At 40.2% G+C, this 21,857-nt stretch overlaps 3 protein-coding genes across 4 annotated transcripts; all 3 read right to left on the minus strand.

Annotated features, from left to right (window-relative positions):
• Positions 1 to 64: 64 nt before the first annotated feature.
• Positions 65 to 4,182, minus strand: LOC310944033 (claudin domain-containing protein 1-like). Of its 2 annotated transcripts, none has more exons than XM_083909735.1 (5): positions 4,084 to 4,182; positions 3,390 to 3,732; positions 2,742 to 2,846; positions 2,450 to 2,587; positions 65 to 1,534 (listed from the first exon to the last, which is right to left on the minus strand). In XM_083909735.1, the coding sequence occupies exons 2-5, from the start codon at positions 3,679 to 3,681 to the stop codon at positions 1,314 to 1,316; spliced, it is 756 nt and encodes a 251-aa protein (XP_083765861.1). In that variant the 5' UTR covers positions 3,682 to 3,732; positions 4,084 to 4,182; the 3' UTR covers positions 65 to 1,313. The 2 variants fall into 2 exon arrangements, with proteins under 2 accessions (XP_083765861.1, XP_083765862.1); XM_083909736.1 differs by having other exon boundaries at positions 3,390 to 3,729; positions 4,084 to 4,163.
• A 543-nt stretch (positions 4,183 to 4,725) lies between these two features.
• Positions 4,726 to 14,593, minus strand: LOC310943724 (beta-galactosidase-like; the record flags this gene model as incomplete). The annotated part of the gene is given in 18 exon segments (XM_083909359.1): positions 4,726 to 4,980; positions 5,206 to 5,445; positions 5,883 to 5,897; positions 5,901 to 6,014; positions 6,705 to 6,815; positions 6,938 to 7,027; positions 7,129 to 7,203; positions 7,292 to 7,404; positions 7,505 to 7,545; positions 7,649 to 7,770; positions 9,740 to 9,798; positions 9,988 to 10,162; positions 10,258 to 10,352; positions 10,434 to 10,494; positions 11,529 to 11,679; positions 13,811 to 13,977; positions 13,979 to 14,018; positions 14,562 to 14,593. Coding segments are annotated over 18 exon segments (1,956 nt in total).
• Positions 14,594 to 15,400: 807 nt separating this feature from the next.
• Positions 15,401 to 21,775, minus strand: LOC310943725 (beta-galactosidase-like; the record flags this gene model as incomplete). Its single annotated transcript, XM_083909360.1, has 16 exons — positions 15,401 to 15,694; positions 15,961 to 16,200; positions 16,293 to 16,424; positions 16,961 to 17,074; positions 17,177 to 17,266; positions 17,378 to 17,452; positions 17,549 to 17,661; positions 17,756 to 17,796; positions 18,592 to 18,713; positions 19,272 to 19,330; positions 19,461 to 19,641; positions 19,734 to 19,828; positions 19,908 to 19,968; positions 20,161 to 20,311; positions 20,985 to 21,154; positions 21,692 to 21,775. 16 exons carry the CDS (start codon positions 21,773 to 21,775, stop codon positions 15,401 to 15,403), a joined length of 2,022 nt encoding a protein of 673 aa, XP_083765486.1.
• Between the last annotated feature and the right edge of the window lie 82 nt (positions 21,776 to 21,857).

Raw genomic sequence — 21,857 nt, forward strand, 5'->3', positions numbered from 1 at the left:
TGAACCTGCAGAAACAGAAATTAGAGTAATAATACAATTACACTTCAAAACAACAGAAGCCAGCAATTCTCAGATTTATTACCATAGAAACGTGTACAGTGTACATCGGAACACACAGACATTTCGAAAAGCCAGAGTGCGTACAACGACGTAGATTCAGAGCCACATACAGAGTGGTTATGTAAAACCTCTTTGACTTTGCCTATTACAAACAAGAATTCATGTAAATCCTGTTCTTGCCAGTCAAACTCTCCCTCTTTCCTCAGGGGAGTCACCTAAGAACTTTGAAGTTTCTTTATCTTCCGTTCCAAAATTATAATTACTTACTAATTCCATGAGGTGTCATCGTTTCTAGGTTTGCGCTTGAAAAAGAGCTTAACTCCAAAAATACTGTACAGCGTAAACAACGCATCCCAAACAGTAGTTTTTAACACTAAAACCCAAATATTAGACATGTAAAATGGCAGTACTGCAGTTTGGGGCTAAACGTTGCAAATAGGTCACAGGTTCTTCTCGACTGACTTCAAATCAAGTCAGTTTCTTTTTTTTTAAACACAAAGTGAATTAATAAATATTAGATCTATAAATACCGGTGACAATAGAAGGCTACGTCTTCAATGAATGACATTTAATCGTCACATACCACAGACAGAAATTGGCAATTACCACAGATGATGGAAATGTCAGCTTCAAAAAGGCATGCACAGCAAAGGCTCCGTACGAACAATAACGCAAAATAAGAAACCCAACAATAAAGCATCAAAACTAGGAAACATAATGAGTAATATTTTTCATGCCCTGGTAATGGAAAACATCTCGACATGTCTTCTGCAAGTTTGTTTTTTGGTGACGGTAAATGTTTGAAGAGGATTTAAGAGCAATGTGGTGAGCAGCTTTAAAAGAAATGGCAACTGACAAAAGAAAGCAAACAAACTCTGCACGGCAAAAAAGGCAAAAACACCAGAAACGGCAAATGACTCCCAACATTTGATGGGTGTTGAAATACATTAAAAACACACTTTGGGTAAGATCGTTTACAGATACTATTAAAACAAAAGCGGAAAGCAAAACTCTGATTTAAAAAAAAAAAAAGAAAAGAAAATCCCTATATCTACATATGAGCACTTGTGATGATTAGCTGTCTGGTTTAGTTGATTCCTGTATTAAGGTCTGTGATACTCTGGAAGTGAAACGGTCAGTTCTTTGGATTAGCGTCAGCTTCTATGAATGACAACATGTGTAATGACGTCCTCAGACCAGAAGGGTGTTTTTAAGCTACAAGACACCGCTGTTGTCGCCCCCCCCTCGCTCTTTTATGCAACCCTGTAAGCGATGATGCGCGTGTAGTTCTTGCGGTGACTCTTGGCTGCCCACAGGAACAGAGCAGCTGCCATCATCTGCAGAGGGAAGGAGATGAGGGCGAGGTACAGGGACCAGCCCAACGAGCCCTCTACCCCACCTGGCGGTTTGGAGTACTGGTGAAGCAAGTCCATCCCCGCCAAGAAACAGCTAACAGTACCCAGCGAGCACAGACCTGAGAGAACGAAGTATGCATGAGTTCTAAAAACGGGTTTGAACACATGGGAAATTCCATTTTTTATATTTTGCAGTACAAATTAGCTGAATAATACCGTTTGTACTATATACTACAAACAGTTATTTATGCAAGCTTCACCATATCTGACATGAATACCATACTGACTTAGCACAACATCATCAAATTAAGCATAAACAGGAGCATTACCACGGTTTCTGGTCAATGTTTAGCATCAAGGATTTAGCATCAAGTATCAGGTGTTTTTTACTTTAAAAGCCATGCTGGATAATCTATGAGATTTGTGTCAAATGTTATTGCATTACTATTAGTGCTGGGCACGTTAACGCGATAACCATGGTTCACGGCGTCAGCGCTAACATGCGGCGTGTTTCCATGACGACTGACCGGAAAAAGACGCGCATGACGTCATGTTTACGTGACTCCGGATTGTTAAAATGAGCCTCTAAAGTAACGCCAAACTTTAAAAACAGAGGTACACATACGCAGCACACAGGTACGCTGGTTATTTGTAGCACTGCTCTTTTCATTTTAAAACCGCTCCAGTTTGACTGTAGGCGTGTTAACCGGCGCTAAAGGAGCTAACGGAGCTAACTGGTAAACGGTGCCTGGACTCCGGTGTCGAGGCACGTAAACATGACGTCATGCGCATATTTTCGTCATGGAAACGTGTCATGCATTAACGTGCGTTAGCCTTAGGCCCAGCACTAATTACTATATATTGTAAAGTCTGCTTGACTGAAGGTTCATCTGGATGACTGATGCTTGCAGGAACCTTTACACTTTGCCAAAGATTGAGTCATGTCGTCTCGTTAATGAAATTGTCTCAAGAGTTAGACCTAAAACCAAAAGTTTCAGCAGTGGTTAACAATACAGAGCATTTCTTTCTCTCACCGGCAAGAAGATGAAGAACCCCCACACCAAAGGTAGGGGTGAAGCTACGACACAAGCAGGCACAGACCCCAACCAGACCACTGAGGAACACCAACGCCAGAGACACCAAGGGGAGGAGAAACTGGGATCGCCATAGATCTGTAAAAAAATAAATAAATAAAATAAAAACTGGATGAATTTATCCACATCCATGTGCAGGTAAAGATAGTGACGGGAAACCAGGAACCTGGTATTATGGCCACTGTTTGATACACAATTATCTACAAAAACAATCTCAACCAGCTTAACTTACATGTTCTCAGTAGATCTTCACTGCTGTGGTTTCCATCGTACTTGAACTTTGGAAAACATTGCTGAGGAAGAGTGAAGCTCACACACTGGGTCTCCAGCTTGGGATCTAAAAACAGAGAGCACAGATCAAACTGAGCCGTCTCAAATCATTCTTCTAAAAGCTGTTGTGGGTTATGCTTCAGATCAAAGTAATACTTTGACAAGTCACGTAACATGTTGGCATCTGTGTCTCTGCACTTCATCTCCACTTAAACAGTGAATGTATTGATTTCATAAGGTACCTTGACATATAACATCTTCATCTTTAGAAGATTAGAATATTTCTTAAAGCCAAAATGTGTGTCAAACTACCATTTTGGACATGACATCCTATTCAACAACATTTGTTTCTCACCGATCTGCACAAATATCATATCAATAGCACAACAATTATTTAAAATGTTGCCAAAAGAAAATGAGAACAATAAAGTAGAAAATTACCATTCCCTCTTAATATCGCAATAAAATATATAACATAATATTGCAGATAACAGGGATTCATCTTGAGTCACATAAGCCTTATCTAGATTCTAAATAAAACACAGTGGTATCATGAGCTTGTTAAAGTCTCCATATTATGCTCTTATCTATTTTGAAGATTAGGTCATACCTGGCTCTTTAAACCAGTGTGACTGGCTGCGGCTGGGCACCTGAATGCACCTCCACCACAGCCCCAGAGTGCCGTTGAGCCGGTACATGATCTCGCTGTAGATCTTCTCATCAAACTCTCCATTGATAAATTCTTGTCGTAGCTCGGAGACGTTGCTGCTGTCGTGGTTGACTTGCGGACTGTTGTACTGGTACCAGTGCTGAGTCCCCACGGCCACAGACAGGTACACTGTGGCCAGCAGGCTCAGCACCGAGCCGATGACCAGAGCTGTCGCATACCGATTATCGACCATGGTCGGAGGGATAGCAGCTCGTTTAGAGCCTGTGGCTACAACAGGAAACTGCTAAAAAAATACAAATACAATGTGTTCGTTTTCATTTTTACTTCAGTAATGTACCAAACACATTCGTCTTCACAACAAACATACACACGCTACCATTTAACTATTAAAAAACATCGACAGTATAACACAATTGTCTACTTAACATTTCTGAAAATAATGTCGTTTCTTGTGTTTTTACTGTTTCACACCGCTACTAAGCTAAGGAACCTAGCTAGTGCCAGCGTTAGCATCTTACTAATTAGCTAACGCTAATTACATTCTCATCGCAACACAAGCAGCGGGAGCACAAAAAACACATACATTTACTGAGAACTCAACAATTAATATTTCTGTTCAAAGTCTTAACTTTACCTCATCGGTGTTCAAAACGTCCAAACATATCGTAAATAGCCGTGTAGGCTATGTTACAGGCTAACCGTTTTCCCTTTTTTTCTTCTTCTTCTGATGGGTTTATTGGCAGCTGGCAACCAGCTAAAAGGTGAAACACCGCCACCTACTGGAATGTAGAACATTATACATTCTGTAAAGCCATGTTTCTTTTTGGTTTAGAGTAGAAGTTCGTTTAAAAAAGGAAGCAAAATGCTGATGCTGTTTAAAAAAGGTTTTTACTTTTTACTTTTTTACAATGAAAGGCATACATATGTCAAACAATTAATCATGCAACCAGGTTGTAACATACATTCTCACTATGATAGAATAATCGTAAAACATTTCCCTGATTTGTTATTTACATAGCAAACATTCATTAATAATCCCTTTACAAAGATAACAAATAAAATAATCAGTGAGGTACTGGCATGTTCTTCAACCCTCATGTGGAGGATAAAGCAGTAGAAGATGGATGGATGGATGGCGGGTGAGATACTGTAGATAAAAAAATAATAATTTAATGCTTCATTTTCAACAACTGACATCTTACCCCATAATAACCTCCTGGGGCCAGTAGTTTAAAATAAATTAATACATTTTGAGGAGAAGTGATTACTCTAATCATCACAAAACATCCTCTTTATCAAATAGGCCCCAGCGCTGTTTGTTGTCAGAGTGGACTGTTCCATTGATGATTGGGGTGTCGATAAACTCCACAATGCACGTCCCTAAGCTGCACGGAGCATTTTCCAGCTCCAAGACTGTTACGTTGTTGGGTGCAGCTGTGTTGAGGAGGTTGGCAGGAACAAAGAGCGTCACCTGAGGGCCTCGAGCTGGCCAGTAACGTCCCAGATTGAAGCCGTTAATCCAGATCTGGCCCTGAAAAACATCATTACATGAACAACTGGCCCACAACTAATGTTTATATTATCATTAAACTGCACCATGACAATAATAATGATTTTGTTATTCAAGCAGCTTGTTTCATACAGATTGTCATATGGCTTTGTCTTATAGGTTTAGTTTATATTTGTAATTAACATCATTAATGACATGATTAGTCTATGTTGTAACCACAGTTACTGGTCGACAGTAGTAACATGCCTTTCTCCATTTGGGCAGTTTGATGTAGGTGTCCTGAGGCAGGTCTGGGATGCCATCAGGGATGATGAAGCTCCCTCTGTAAAAAGTGGGAGGAGAGAGAGCAACTGGCTGAGGAGGGTCTGCTGGTGTGGGCTCTGTATCCACGATGAGGCCCTGACTGATGGCTTCATCTATACTGAGACTATACATGGTCCAGTCCGTGAGCGTGTCCTTCCCCAGAGTCAGGTTATACACCAGACCCTAGGATAACATTGAAATAACAAAAAAAAATTAAAATCACTGAATAATAAAGACAAAATCTATAGATTAGGTTGTAGGTGAATCTTTGGATTCAACTCCAACCTACCTACACTCTTAGAAATAAGGGTTTCGAAAGGTTCTACCTGGAACCATTTGCTTCTGAAAAACCCTTTCCCGAAGAAAGTGTTCTTGGTAACATGAATGGTTCCAGTAAGAACCATTTTGATCCAGAGAACCCTATAAAATCCTTTTCCTGAAAAAAGGGTTTTATAAGAAGGGTTGCATGTGGAACCTTTATAAAAAAAGGTTCTACCTGGAGCCAAAACGGGTTCTTCTATGAGGACAAGCTGAAGAACCTTATATGGTTCTACTTAGCACTTTTATTTCTAAGAGTGTACTTTAAACTTTGAAGTAAATGGGAAAAAAAACAAAACAACCTTGGAGTCGTTGATTTATTTCCCCTGATTGAGTCGTCCCATGTTCTCCAACAGAATGCCCACCTGACTGCCAGCCTTCCCGGTCACATTTATAGTCAAGACTTTGTCCCTTTCCAGAATCCCTACAGCCACCTTGAGAGGTATTTAGCACAGTTATTGAAAACAACCTATATCCTGTGAGTGAACTCATGTGTCACTCACAGGTTATTGATCGATTACGAAATGAATCGTCTACACATTATAATTGATTAATTGGTTTTAACTTTTTTTTCTGATTTTTCAGCTTCTTAAATGTGAATATTTTCAATTTTTTGGCACCATATAGCAAATGGTGCGACCCTTTTGGTGCGTGGACAAAACAAGACAGTTTAGAACATCATTGTTATTTTTAAAGGTGCATTATGTAATAAATCTAAAGCAACCGGCCATAAAATCCAAACTGAACTCACCAACAACAACAGTACAGCCAAAATATCTGCAATAAAAAAAAATATTTTGCAGACTGCAAATCATGTTTATGTTTTGAAATCATGTTTTGGCATGTGGGGCCACCTACCGCCGTCTACCAATCATTGCAATCAGTAGAGTCTCAGCTGCTGAGCAACCACGGGTTGCCAGTTACGTCAGAAAACGAAACCTAAAAGACCTTGGTATTTTGAATTTGAATGTAGTAACTGTTTTTGGCCACATTCTTACATATGGCACCTTTAAAGTTTGGGAAACACTGATCAACATTTTTCAACATTTTATGACATTTTATGAGCCAAACAATTAGTCGGGAAAATAGCTGAAAGGTTAATCGATTAAGAAATGGAGACTCACCCCATTTATGGACACATATGCTCTGTCGTGAACTCCATTCTGAGATGACAGTGGGGTTGGCGTGCTGCAGTCGACAGGTAGAATTGTCCGATAGAGCACAAAACCAAAAGCCTAAAGCACAGAGGGGAAAAACAAATAAACAGCAGAATACATAAAGATCAATGACTAAAAAAATGAAAATAAACATCAGTTATAATTTCTTCACCATATAAAACAAAACCTTCAAACAATACCTGGTTTAAGTCAAGAAAAGTGAGAGGAAACCGGCTTTTAACCGGTGTGGAGAAACACAGCTTATTTAAGACATCTGTTAACATCTGGACCTGCAGGAAATAAAGGTTTTATTTCAAATGATCGAGTTTTTATAAAGCAAATGCTTCAATAAGTTAAATTGCAGACCAATGTTAACAGCTGAACATCTAACCTGTTTCATCTTTACAGCACCATATGCGTACTTCGGAGTTGAGGGTGGTATCGGTCCCTCTGGTATCTTACGGTACTATTATGGGAAGATGTACAAATGTGATTTAAAAAGTGTGTTATAGACTCTCTTTCTTTAAGGTCTCAAAAGGAGGCGACTGCAAAACCTTTCCGATCACTTCTCTGATGGCAAAGTATTTCTCTGTGAGGTCTCCTGCTTCTGTGAGCGGGGCGTCAAAGTCGTAGCTTGTGGGCTGCGGAAGATAAGGTATATTTGCACCTGAAGGTTTTGAGAGGCAAAACATGGACAAGTCAGTTTTTGGCAACACTTTTGTATCACTGCTAACCAAACCATCATGTGCAGGTGCTAGTGCACTCACCAGTCCAGTATCCAAAGGTTGTTCCTCCTATGAACATGTACCTGTGAGGAGAAATCATTCTTTTATTACCTTCACACCACAGAAGAAGACATATCTGTAATGATGGTGGACGTACAGTATTCGCTTTGTAATCTGTAAACTCACATGTTGACATTTGCTCCTTTGGCCAGGATCTGGTCCAGATACTTGGTGACGAGTTTAGTTGCAACAACAGCGTGAGGTGATCCCCAGTGGTCCAGCCAACCAGTATAAAATTCAGAGTTGACCTGAGATGAAAGAAGCACATATGTATCAGAGGCGATTCTAGAGTCTGTAGGGGCCCTAAGCAAAAAGTCCCAGGGGGCCCTTCCAACCAGTGTTCATCACCATTATGTCAAAATGAATGAAAATAACATGGAAAAACCTTGTAATTAAAAAGTATGTGAAAATATACATGTAAAGATTAATAAAATACTGTAAATAGCTTTTAAAAAACTATATAAACTTAGCAAAAAAAAAATACATTACACTGTAAAGAACCCTTTACAACAATATAAGTATATAGAACAATAAAAAACTGTAAATAATTGAAAAAAACATATATAAACTGAGTAAAAAAAGATATGCATTACACTTTAAATAATCCTCTTCATTTTCCAACTTGCAGAATGATAACTTCACACAGGTTAAAGTGAGGTGGGGCCCCTTTAGGGAGGTTTCCTACTGAGATGTCATTGCAAATCGCCCATTGTTTTTTAAGGGGGACGGGGAGGCGGCTGGTCACTGCACATTTCAGTAAAAACAGCCCTCAGGCTCCGAGTGTCGGGGGCCCCCTATAGGCTCGGGGCCCCAAGCAGTTGCCTGCCTTGCCTGTTCACAAGCTGCGCCTCTGCATATATGTATATATATATATATATATATATATATACATACATTAATGGATGTTGAAGAGCCAACAACACCCATGCATGAGTAGAATGGAGGGCAAGGCTACACTTAGAGAGGTTCATCAGGTCTCAGAACATTTTCTATAAGAGTCATCTAAGAAGTACATGAGGCAGATAAACTTCCAAAGACTTCCAACTCTAGCCACTCAACTGCACATGACACATGATCGAGGCACAATCTCCACTGCTGTTCTGCAAAGGCCTGAACCCCCGCAGCTAGATCATGACAAAGAGCGTCCAGCAACGACATCAGAGTGTCATTCAGACCTGATAGGTGTGGTCAAAATGGCATCAAAGAGAGAGGACGGATGATCAGAACTGAGGTGGCTGAACCAACAGGAAGCAACATGGGAAATATTCAAATACCATGGGATCCTGCAGGCAAAATGGAAACCATGCCATACACACACTCTGTCAGTGATCAGATACCCTGCTGGAACAATAAGCTGTCCAAAGGAGGAGGTAAAGGCCACTAACATCAAGACAAGGAAGCTCCTAACAATGTACAGTGGGTTTTGTTCCCCAAATCCAGCACCTGAGGCTGTAAAATGAACCTTGTAAGTGAGAACCTCAGACAACAGAAACCCTTGTTACATGCCAGGACCGTGAATTTGTTCGGCCTTTTTGTTTTATTGTCTTTAACAGAAGTTAGTTAAGGCCTGCTTTTATTTTGGTAATTTGGTATTTAAAGGTGCATTATGTAATAAATCTAAAGCAACTGGCCATAAAATCCTCCTAATATGTCACAGAGACTCAGGAATAATGTTCATATAACAAACTGAACTCACCAACAACAATAGTACAGACAAAACATTTTTTTTGCAGACTGCAAATCATGTTTATGTTTTGAAATCATGTTTTGGCATGTGGCGCCACCTACCGCCGTCTACCAATCATTGCAGTCAGTAGAGTCTCAGCTACCGAGCAACCACGGGTTGCCAGTTACGTTAGAAAACGAAACCTAAAAGACCTCTGTATTTTGAATTTGAATGTAGTAATCGTTTTTGACCACATTCTTACATATGGCACCTTTAAGTTTGTTGTTAGTTATTCTTGCTGCAACTCAGTGGTTCTGTCATTGCTTTTAGTTGTCTGGTCATTTCCTACATCCCATTACAACACAGAGGAAGACATCGAACCATCATGGATGGATAAGCCCCTACACGTACATGTAAGAGATTGAAGATGTGGCTGCTATCAACAAATCCACGGGCATGAAACAGCTGCACAGAAGTGGGGGTCACTGCACCAGACAGAACACTATGGGTAAAGGCTTCACTCAGTGTATAATAGCAAGGCAGATAGTTACCAAAGGCCCATGAGGTTCAGCGCGTCTCTGTGCTTCGAAGCAAGCGTTTACATTTTGACCTACAGCAAATAATTAAAAGACAAATTACTACAGGAGGTAAAGGAGGTAACAGTACACGTTCAAAACATTTCATGGTCCCATCTTATGGATAAATGCAGGCATATCAGTATTTGCCATAATAAAGTGAACAATACAGTGATGGATTTACACGGTCAGAAACAGATCACTAAAAGAACAATGTGTCTGACCAGGACCGAAGTCGACAGTGGCGTAGAACTCTCGTATTGTGCCACATTTAATACGATCGCTGCCGTCGGTGGTGAAGAGCACCACCTCGTTTCCCAGGTGCGACCTGAACAGCTTGTTCAGGTGACGCAGGTAGTTGTAATCGCAAGCAAAGTAACTGCCATATTCATTCTCCACCTGCCAAACAGCGTCACGCCAGGAGAGAGAGAGGGATTATTTTTCTTTGTTGAATTTAAAAAAAAGTCCTGCAGTGCAACACGAACACGACTCACCTGTACAGAGATGATGGGACCACCGTTCTGATACAGATAAGGTTTCATCATGGGCAGTAACTTCCCCATCCACTTATCTACTTCTGCAAGATAATCTAAAAAAAAAAAAAAAAGGTGTTGTTTATAGTGTGACATTGAATGAACTCATCGCTCATCTGTTTGACTTTAATTATCACCTGGATCTGAACTCCGCAGCACAATATGTTTCTTCTTTAGAAGCCGGGCGGGCAGTCCACCCTGTTTAGGATTAGACAGATCATGACAACAAATTCCTTCGTTTTAATATGAATGTAAAGCACATGTGTCAAACTCAAGGCCCGGGGGCCAGATGTGGCCCGCCACATCATTTTATGTGGCCCGTGAGGTCTATGCTGCTTTAAGGCGTGTGTTGACTATAACCTACATTTCCCACAATGCATTGGCAATTGTGTTACCCATGAAGTGACTAGTTTGCAGTGCATCATTGTATATGCATCATGCAATAAATGAAATTGAGATTGAAATATCCACAAATGATCCCAAAATGCCCAGGAAGAGAAAGATTGATGCAGATGGAAGGCAGTTTCAAGAAAGATGGGAAGGCGAATACATGTTTGTGCTTCAAGGAGAAAAACTGGTATGTCTTTTGTGTTATGAGGTGGTGTCGGTCGTCAAAGAGTACAATCTACGTCTACGAGCCAAGTATGCCAAAGTTAGCCTTCAAGAAAAACAACAAATTGTCTTCAAAGTCTTTTTCTTAGGGTGCGTTTACATTTAGTTACATTTATTCTGTCTTATATCTGGCCCTTTGAGGGCAAGCATTATGCTGATGTGGCCCTCAGTGAAAATGAGTTTGACACCCCTGATGTAAAGCATAAAATACTTATTAGAACTACATTTTACAGCTACCGCACATATTCAACAGTATATTTGATTCAGTGGATCAAACATTTTCCGGGAGGGTTAAACTAAAACCATTGGTTTGGAACAGGGTTTCTCCCTCCTGGTCCTGGGGAGCTACTGTCTTGCATGTTTTAGGTGTTTTCCCTGCTCCAACACACCTGATTCAAACAAATGGGTCATTATCAGGTTTTAGCAGAGCTTATTGACGAGCTGACCATTTGAATCAGGTGTGTTTGAGCAGGGAAGCCATCTAAAACATGTAGGAGGGTGGCTCCCCAGGACCAGAAATTATAAACCCTAACCCTAACCCCCATCCTTCTGCACAAGAATTCAAAAAAAGTTCTTAAATACACCAAACATGTACTTCTTTTCTGACAGCCCTTACTCACCATGTCCCACTCTGTAGCTACATAAGGTCCTGGCCGAAGGATGACCAATAAACCAATGTCGTTGGCCAACTGGAGGAAATATTCCAAATCCCTGTCTCCTTTGAAATTATACTTTCCCGGAGTCTCCTCGTGGAAATTCCAGGGAACGTACCTGTAAAATGAACACAGTATCAGCGTCATCAGTGTGAGTTTTAGATGCTTTTAGATTTAATAAACAGATATAATATTGTCATATTACAACAGATTGGCGAACTGACAAGGGTGTACCCCGCCTATCGCCCTATGTCAGCTGAGATAGGCACAGCACCCCCCACGACCCTCCGGTGGAGGACGAAGCGGTAGATAATGGACAGATGGATGGATATTTCACCAGAATAATCTGTTCAACCTGTTCTACACCTGTTCAACCTAGAGGACATATTAGAATGGGTGGGGGGGGGGGGGGGGGACTGGTTTGAAATGATAGAAAGGCAACAGTAACTCAAATAACCACTCGATAAAATGTAAGTACGTCAAACATTCTTGCCACTGGGTGTTCTCTGTTCCTTACAATATGATTGTAGACAACACAAGACTGCTCCTGAATGCTGAAACTAACAGGAACAGATACTACACTTGATCTTAGCCAAAAGGCTTTTGACAAACTCAAAGGGCTCAGCCATACAGCAAAGCCTTCCCAAAATAACATGAGTGTTCCTCTCCACGGATGTCTTTAGTAAAAGGCATTTGGAAGAAAAACCAAAGTCAACATAGCTCCTCTCAAGCCAAGGAGTTTATCCACCAGAGTCACCACAGTCGCCAGGCGGCTGCGTTGGGACAGTCTTTCTTCAGCGTCGGTCAATGAACCGTCCACATTTGGACCCACATTCTTACTGTCGGTTGTGTTCTGCAGTGTTCCGAGGCTGCGGCACATTCCTCGCTCACTAAATTGTCAGTGCATAATTTGCAGTGAATGAGGAATGCTCCCCTACAAGTCTGTGCTGCTGATCTTGTGTAACAACAGGGGTTGGCATTTGTTACTAAAGCAGATACGTATTCGCCGCTTAGCAGGAGTCAGTCCTAATATGATCTTTCAGAGTCTGGTGACATTTGATGCGAAGGTCAGATGTCGATAACTTACTGAAAATTAAGTTAAACATGAAGTGTTTCTCCTTTAATCCACTATTCCTGATGTGCATTTACTTCCAGGAGACATTATGACTCTTTGCTGACTTATGCTGATCTCCATCCAGCTTCAGTGTAGATTTGCTTTTGTACTCAGCAACAGAATGAGACTAAGTACAGACGCATTCATTTAGTTTTAAAGGTGCATTATGTAATAAATCTAAAGCAACTGGCAATAAAATCCTCCTAATATGTCACAGAGACTCAGGAATAATGTTCATATAACAAACTGAACTCGCCAACAACAACAGTACAGACAAAATATTTGCTTTAAAAAAATCTTTTGCAGACTGCAAATCATGTTTATGTTTTGAAATCATGTTTTGGCATGTGGCGCCACCTACCGCCGTCTACCAATCATTGCAGTCAGTAGAGTCTCAGCTGCCGAGCAACCACGGGTTGCCAGTTACGTCACAAAAAAAGGAAACCTAAAAGACCTCGGTTTTTGGTCACATTCTTACATATGGCACCTTTAAATAATCAGCATTAACCAATTATTTAATAATCAGCCGATGCATTATGGTCCTCTTTTGTTGCAAAGTGCACTAAAACTATAATTTATATCCAAAACTCAGACATAAATTAAAGAACGCAGATTGAAAAGACAAACCATAAGTGTTATTTATTATCTTTTTGTAAAGATAGAGGGGGGGAAAGGGCAACCACATAGATCGAAATATATTGACAAAATATCAGCTATCAACTTCAGCTGCACTTCTAAAGCTCAGCAGTGCATGGCCACCTTAGTCAAACTACTTAAGACCACACAAAGAAAAAAAAATACAGGTTTGGAAAAATGAACACGAACAGGAAATACATGCAAACAGGAACCATAGGAATCTGAAGTAACTGAAATAAACAAATGGACCAAATCACAGACTAAATACACTAGGGAAGCAGCGGACAGGTGAAACTAATAAGACACAAGTGAAACACATTGATCAAAAGGGGAGAGAGGACAGGAAGCCAGGAACATGCAAGGAACATTGTAAAATAATAGAGTTAAAGCCCCAAGATAAAGAAAACAGATCAACAAAAAGTCCAAACAGAATAAAAATCCAAATTGTTGTGACACAAATTGAGGTGCATTGAGGTGCTGAGACAGGAAGTGAACCTACGTCTGGACGGCGTTCATTCCTGCCATGTAGATTTTGAGCAGTCGATCTTTCCAGTAGACTCTCGGGACCCTGAAGTAATGGATCCCTCCAGATATGTAACGAAACACTTCCCCGTCTTTCCGAAAGCAGTCTTTCTGGTAATCTATGCTGAATGAGCGAGTTGCGCTGGACTGCAGGCCAACACAAGAACAACAACAATGTCTCCAAACTGCATTTATGGTTATTTTAGTGCCGTCAAGGACCATTTCATACAGTTAACAACTACTGTACATGCAATAAGCACAGCTAAATAAACAAATACACTATAATTAAAAGTTAGAGGAGTTCAAAAATGAGTAGATTAAATAAAAAGTATGTGAGGAGAAATATTATTTCCAAACATATCACTTAATCAGAGGGCATTAAGTCAGTCTGGGGTGATATTGAATGTGTTTAGAAATAGAAAATATTTGTGTCTATTGTGCTTTAGTGGCCACTGCTGATCATTAAAGCTGTAAAATCTCAACAGTACTCACTGATGGTCCAAACAGCATCAGCATCATCATCATCAGCAGCAGGAGCAGAGACATGATGGTGGTGGTGGTGGCTCCTCACTGTGGGCTGATGTTAAATGCAGTGGTTACTCTGTCTCTGAGAACACTGTTGTGTTTGGAATGAAGTGAACTCATGGTGCGGAAGTCAAAACTATTTTGTAATCTGAAACCTGCTCATTGTCCTGTAGGGATGCTTTTTTTTTTGTTTTTTTGTTTACCAGTAGGTGTCAGTGTTTGTCATTTCATACATGGTGATAAAGGAATAGTAAAAGATAAAGACCAAAGAGTATTTAGGGCCTGAGATTAAAATCTGAAAGTATTTTCAGAAGGGTCCAAACAAGTTTTGCTTTGCTTTACATTGAATTTAGAACAAGCAAAGTTCAATACTATACAGTAGGTAACTAAACATTGCACAGTTGCAAAATAGAATTTCACATCAATGGCATTCATTTCTTAAATAAAATTCAATTAAAGATCATAGGCCTTTTTTTTTATTTGCAGCCTTCTGATTTAAATGTAACATTTTTCCACAGACTAATAATACTTTTAGAAATAAAATAACGATAATAAACCGCATATCTAATAATAATATCTTTCTTCTATTGCTTCGTGGGCCAAATATAATTACACTACGGGCCAAATTTGGCCCACGGGCCAGAGTTTGACACCCTTGCTTTAGACCATAGTGACAGCTTCCCATTTCAGAAAGAAAGAGCATCATTGAAGCTTTATGAAAAACTTTTTTATTCATTTTTTTTACAGTTTTGCAATTAAAGGCAAACACTTTTCAAGTATTAAATGATCCAGGTTGTAAACAAAATCAGTGCACAGAATACTTCCCCGATTTATTTCCTTCACAAAAATATAAAAACACTCCCTGAAACACAGATTACTGGCTCTTTAATTTGCAATAATCCTTCTGCAAAGATAAAAACAATTTAAAAAATCATCAGTAAAATAGAGACACCCACAGTTTATGATGCTAAAATAAAACATAGTGCTTCACTTCCAACACTTTATGTCTTATTCCATAATAATCTCCTCACTTTATGGCAAATTAATCCCTCGTGCGCAGCAGTGATTTCCGGTCCTTTCCTTTCCAACGATTCTCTCTCTCAAACATGCCCCAAGGCTGTTTGTAGTCAGAGGAGACTGTTTCGTTGATGATCGGGGTGCCGGTAAACTCTATAGTGCACAAACCCGAGCTGCATGGAGCATTTTCCAGCTCCAGGACTGTCACGTTGTTGGGTGCGGCTGTGCTGAGGAGGTTGGCAGGAACAAAAAGTGTCACCTGAGGACCTCGAGATGGCCAGTAACGTCCCAGATTGAAGCCGTTAATCCAGATCTGGCCCTGAAACACAAATTTTTTTTTTTACATTATCATTAATTTGCACCTTACAGATACATATTCTTTCATACACTTAGATGTGTGCAATGACTTATGGCATGGCTTGTTCACAATACAAAACAGTAATAATATTACAATTACTAAGCAAAGCAACGGTGCGTTACTAGATGGCGATTTGTTTTTCGTCCTTTAGAGCAGTGGTTCTCAAACCAAACAAGTTAATGACGTAACATGTACAGTAGTAATCTCAAACTGTTTTGTAAACATGCCTTTCTCCATTTGGGCAGTTTGATGTAGGTGTCCTGAGGCAGATCTGGGATGCCATCAGGGATGACGAAGCTTCCGCCGTAAAAGGTCGGAGGAGAGAGAGCAACTGGCTGAGGAGGGTCTGCTGGAGTGGGCTCTGTTTCCACGATGAGGCCCTGACTAATGGCTTCATCTATACTGAGACTATACATGGACCAATCCACCATTGTGACCTTCCCCAGAGTCATGTTAGACACCAGACCCTAGGATAATATGCAAATAACACATCAATTATGTTACTTCTGCTAATTCACACATTAATTTGATACTTTGAGGTGAAAAAAAAACAACAAACCTTGAAGTCATTGATGTCTCTTCCGTAGTTGATTCGTCCCATATTCTCCACCAGAACGTCAACCCGACTGCGAGCCTTCCCGGTCACATTTATGGTCAGGACTTTGTTCCTTTCGAGAATCCCTACAGCCACCTGGAAAGGTATTTAGCGCAGTTATGTGAACAGACCTTCACTTCATGTCATTTTTTATAAGAATGAAGGACCACAGCAGTTCAATCACCATGCCAAAACAGCTCTGCTCAAAACGCTCTGTTATTAGTATCTCTTTAAAAAAAAAAAAAAAGTAAAACAAAACTTAAGGGACAGGAAATGACATCAGCCACAGAGGCTACTGGGAGCTAACAGCAGTTAGCATTTGGAAAAGTGATCATTTGCAGGCTCTAGCAGGCACATTGCTGTCATATATAACATGTATCCACTGGACAGATAAATCCTCTGAGGCTGGACATTTGTGTAGAACTCTGTGCTGCACTGTGGAGCCAAGAATAGAACTTTTGCGGACTTGTGGTTTTCGGATGCCATTGCCCTCCCCAGCCCTCTTGTTGTTTGTTTTTAACAACAACAAGAGGGCTTTTTAACTTCTATAAATACTTTTAATATGATATAATAAAGAGCAAAGTTGCAATCAATCAGGAGAGCCTGTATCACACGCGCAAAGACAGACTCACCCCATTTATTGACACATACGCTCGGTCGTGAACTCCATTCAGCGGTGACGACAGTGGGGTTGGTGTGGTGCAGTCAAACGGGAGAATTGTCCGGTAAAGCACAAAACCAAAAGCCTAAAGCAAAGAGGAGGGGGGGGGAATAAATAAACAGCTAATTACATAAAGATCAATCAATCGATATGACTGTTTCATCACCACAAACACTTTAATGAATACCTGGTTCAAGTCGAGGAATGTCAGAGGAAACACGCTCCTGACCGGGCCAGAAAAAGACAGTTTATCTAAGGCATCTGTGATTGTCTGGAGCTGCAGGGACAGAGGTCAATTTTCTAATATTCATTTTTGATCTTTCAAATCAAATGGCAAGTTGCAATAAATGTGGAATTTATTCAAATTCAGACTAGAATCGCATAATACCTTTCTCATCTTCACAGCCCCATATGCGTACTTTGGAGTTGATGGTGGTATCGGTCCCTCTGGTATCTTACGGTACTATTGTGGAAAGATAGAAAAACAGGATTTAAAATGTCTTAATGTGTTTTATGATCAAGAGACAAGAGATTGCAAAAGTGGAAGTGCAAAACACACCATTCCGATCACTTCTCTGATGGCAAAGTATTTCTCTGTGAGGTCTCCCGCTTCCGTGAGCGGGGCGTCGAAGTCGTAGCTTGTCGGCTGAGGAGCATACGGTGTGTTTGCACCTGAAGGTTTTCAGAGGCAAAGCATGGACAGACAGGTGAGTTTTTTGGGAACAACAGTGCATTGAAGTAAACCATCGTGTGCAGGTGCACTCACCGTTCCAGTATCCAAAGGTTGTTCCTCCTATGAACATGTACCTGTGAGGAGAAATCATTTATTTATTATCTTCATACCACAAACAGAACTTAAGATCCTTGTGATGCTGCAGTGTTTGTTTGTTCCACATTCTCTTACAGCGCTGGAATATTATTGACATCCGCCAAGGAGGTATAAGCTGGAGTTTGTTTGTTTGTCTGTCCGTTAGCAACATAACTCAAAAAGTCACAGACAGATTTGGATGAAATTGTCAGGAAAGGTCCCGCGATGGGACCAGAAACGAGTGATTTAATTTTGGGCGTGATTCGTAGACGTTGCGCGCCGGCAGGGCGTATTTTGTAGGGAGAGAGCTGGCTTGTCGTAGGTCTGCACTCTCCAGTTTATTTTCTTATGACCACATTTATCTCTGAAAATTAGTAAAAAAAATATATTTTTTTTAATGAAGTGTCTCTTTAACAAAAAAAAAAAAAGGAAACCTGTTTTACTGAGGATGTTGTCGTATAGTTTATTCATGTGATTCAATCACATGTTGGAAAATAATGAAAGGCATTTTCTACATATTACATCCATATTACACACGTTTTATAGATTCTACTTTCTCCGTTTATTTGAATCAGGTGTGTTGGAGCAAGGAAACACCTAAACAGTGGCTCACCAGGACCAGGTGTGAGAAACCCTCATCTATATGTATTATTTTCTTATTTTTTTTCACACACACTGCTGGCACCTGCTGTTCATTTTTGGCATTGGTGGATAAGCTTACAGTGAAAGCTACAGCCCTATGTTTTGGACACATTGTGCTTTTTAAATAACAGTCTCAATATGTCCTGACTCACATATTGACGTTTGCTCCCGTGGCCAGGATCTGGTTCAGAGTCTGGGTGATTCGGCTGGTTGCAGTAACAGAGTGAGGTGAACCCCAGTGGTCCAGCCAGCCGGTGTAAAATTCTGAATTGACCTGAGATGAAAGAGGAAAGCACCTGTGAGAGAATGTACGCTACCGTTCGATAGTTTGAAATGTCCTTATTTTTGAAGGAAAAGCACTTTATATAATATAACATTAAATGCATCATAAATACACTCTATACATTGTTAATGTGGTAAACGACTATTCTTGTTGCAAACGTCTGGTTTTTAATGGAATATGTACATAGGTGTATAGAGGCCCATTTCCAGTGTTCTAATGGTACAATTTGTTTGCTAATGGCGTTAGAAGGCTATTGGATGGTTAGAAAACCCTAGTGCAATGATGTTAGCACAGCTGAAAACAGTTCAGCTGGTTCTTTAGTACAAATTATTATTTGTACTAAAAATCATTATTTCTAATCTTGTCAATGTCTTGGACTATATTTTCTATTCATTTTGCAACTCTTTTGATGAATAAAAGTGTGACTTTTAATGGAACACACCAACAAAGTGTATAAGTGACCCCTATCTTTTGAACGGCAGTGTAACAAATGCCAAAAAAAACAACAACATACTGTGTATATCAAAGATATACAGATACTGTACTTACCAAAGGTCCATGAGGTTCAGCATATCTCTGCGCTGCAAAGCAAGCGCTTACATTTGAACCTACCAAACAAGGTTAAATACAAATGTGTATTAACATACTATAACACAGAAGTGCATCATTCTTTTACATGAGCTCAAATGATTTACTTGGCAAAAAATACTGTACGTCAAAGATAGACATAACACTCACCAGGCCCAAAGTCTACAGTGGCGTAGACTTCTTGTATCGTGCCGCATTTAAGATAGCCGACCCCGCTGCCATCGGTGGTGAAGAGCACCACCTCGTTTCCCAGGTGCGACCTGAACAGCTTGCTCAGGTGACGCAGGTAGTTGTAATCACAAGCAAAGTAACTGCCATATTCATTCTCCACCTGCCAAACAGGGTCACGCCACGAGAGAGAGAGGGATTATTTTTCTTTGTTGAATTAAAAAAGTCCTGCAATGCAACACAAACACAACTCGCCTGTACAGAGATGATGGGACCACCGTTCTGATACAGATAAGGTTTCATCATGGGCAGTAACTTCCCCATCCACCTGTCTACTGCTGCAAGGTAATCTAAAAAAAAAAAGAACAAGTTGTTTACACTGTGACATTCAATGAACTCATCACTCTTCTGTTTGACTTTAATTATCACCTGGGTCTGAACTCCGCAGCACAATATTTTTCTTCTTGAGAAGCCAGGCAGGCAGTCCACCCTGTTCAACAAGATTAGACAGATCTAAGACTTCTTTTGTTCTTATCATGAGACATACAGTTTCTGTAAGTATTCAAGTAAACTGTGACTTATACCCCTCCTTCTGCATGTCTGACATTTACTACAGTGGAACTGTTGACTTTTGTGCTTTTCTATTTGCCTTGGAATGCCCTTAAAACACCTGCTCACTCACCATGTCCCACTCTGTGCATACATAAGGTCCTGGCCGAAGGATGACCAGTAAACCAATGTCGTGGGCCACCTGAAGGAAATGTTCCAAATCCCGGTCTCCGTCGAAATTATACTTTCCTGGAGTCTCCTCGTGGAAATTCCAAGGAATGTACCTTTAAAATGATCGCCATGTCAGTGTCATCAGTGTCAGACAGTAATATTTTGTCACCAAATGTTTGTTTTATTATTTAAACTTTTATCATATTTCACCAGAATAATCCAACAATATTCATTCTTACACTCTTAAAAATAAAAACCCTTTATTCAGGAAAGGGGTTTTAAAGGGTTCTCTGGATGAAAATAGTTATTACTGGAACCACTAGTGTTACCAAGAACCCTTGAAAAACCCTTTCTTCGGGAAAGCAAATGGTTCCAGGTAGAACCTCAGCCCTTGTAGAAGGACCATTTTGGAACCCTTATTTCTAAGAGTGTAGACACTCCAGGGTTCATATACTGCAGACTTGTCTTGAACGAAGCAATTTTTGGAGCAAGGATTTGCAGTGAAAGAGGGAAATGCTCCTCTACAAGTCTCTGCTGCTGATCTTGTGTGACCACTGTGGTTGGCATTTGGGTTTGGAATGGTTTAGGGTTAGGCTAGACAATAAAGTTAAACACATGTTCCAGGAAAAGAGGTTTACAAGGCATACTTTGACATACAGTGGCTTTGCTGACGTTTTCTGCTCATCTACTTTTTTTTTATTATTATATATATATATTTTAATTGGCTTTTGTGCTGAAGCCATTCAGAACAAAGCGCCGAGATGCCGAGACGGGAGGTAAACCTACGTCTGGACGGCGTTCATTCCTGCCATGTAAATCTTGAGCAGTCGATCTTTCCAGTAGACTCTCGGGATCCTGAAGTAATGGATCCCTCCCGATATGTAACGAAACACTTCCCCGTCTTTCCGAAAGCAGTCGTTCTGGTAATCTATGCTGAATGAGCGAGGTGCGCTGGACTGCAGGCGAACACAAGAACAACATGTCAAACTGCATTTACGAGTATTGAAGAGATGAAATACAGTTGTTACACAACAGCTGAACATATGAGGGCAAATATGATTATTACATTTCTTTTTTTGATTTAGGAAAAAGAATCTGTCAATGGTGTAATCAAATGTTGCTAAGCTGGAATACACACAACTATAACTTGTAAGTCTGGCCACTTTTAGACTGTAACATCCCTTAAATGGGGGGAAAACAGGACAAAAACTTGTCACAGGCAAATAAGTAGTGTCATGTAAGAAGTTAAAAATAAGTAAACTTTGATTATACTGACTAATGAACAAACAAACTAGAAGAAGGGCAAGTTGGGGTTCAATGGAAACCATTGTTTTAACTTAAAAGCTGGTAATTAAGGCTTAACATATACATATTCAGTAACAATTTATCATAAATTGGGCTTATTTTGCTTTATCTTTTTTATTTGCAGTGTAAATGTGTGTTTGTGCTGCTATATGTGATCATTAAAGCTGTAAAATCTCAGCAGTACTCACTGATGGTCCAAACATCATCATCATCAGCAGCAGCAGCAGCAGCAGAGGTAGTGGTGTTGTATTTCCAGCTCTGAGAAGTGACATGGTGGCTCCTCACTGCGGTGCAAGTGCAAATTCAAAGTGATTCAACTTAACAACTGCGGTATTCACTTGTACAAAGTCATTA

Source organism: Microchirus variegatus, assembly GCF_963457635.1.
Source record: "Microchirus variegatus genome assembly, chromosome: 23".
In the NCBI taxonomy this organism is placed as follows: domain Eukaryota; kingdom Metazoa; phylum Chordata; class Actinopteri; order Pleuronectiformes; family Soleidae; genus Microchirus; species Microchirus variegatus.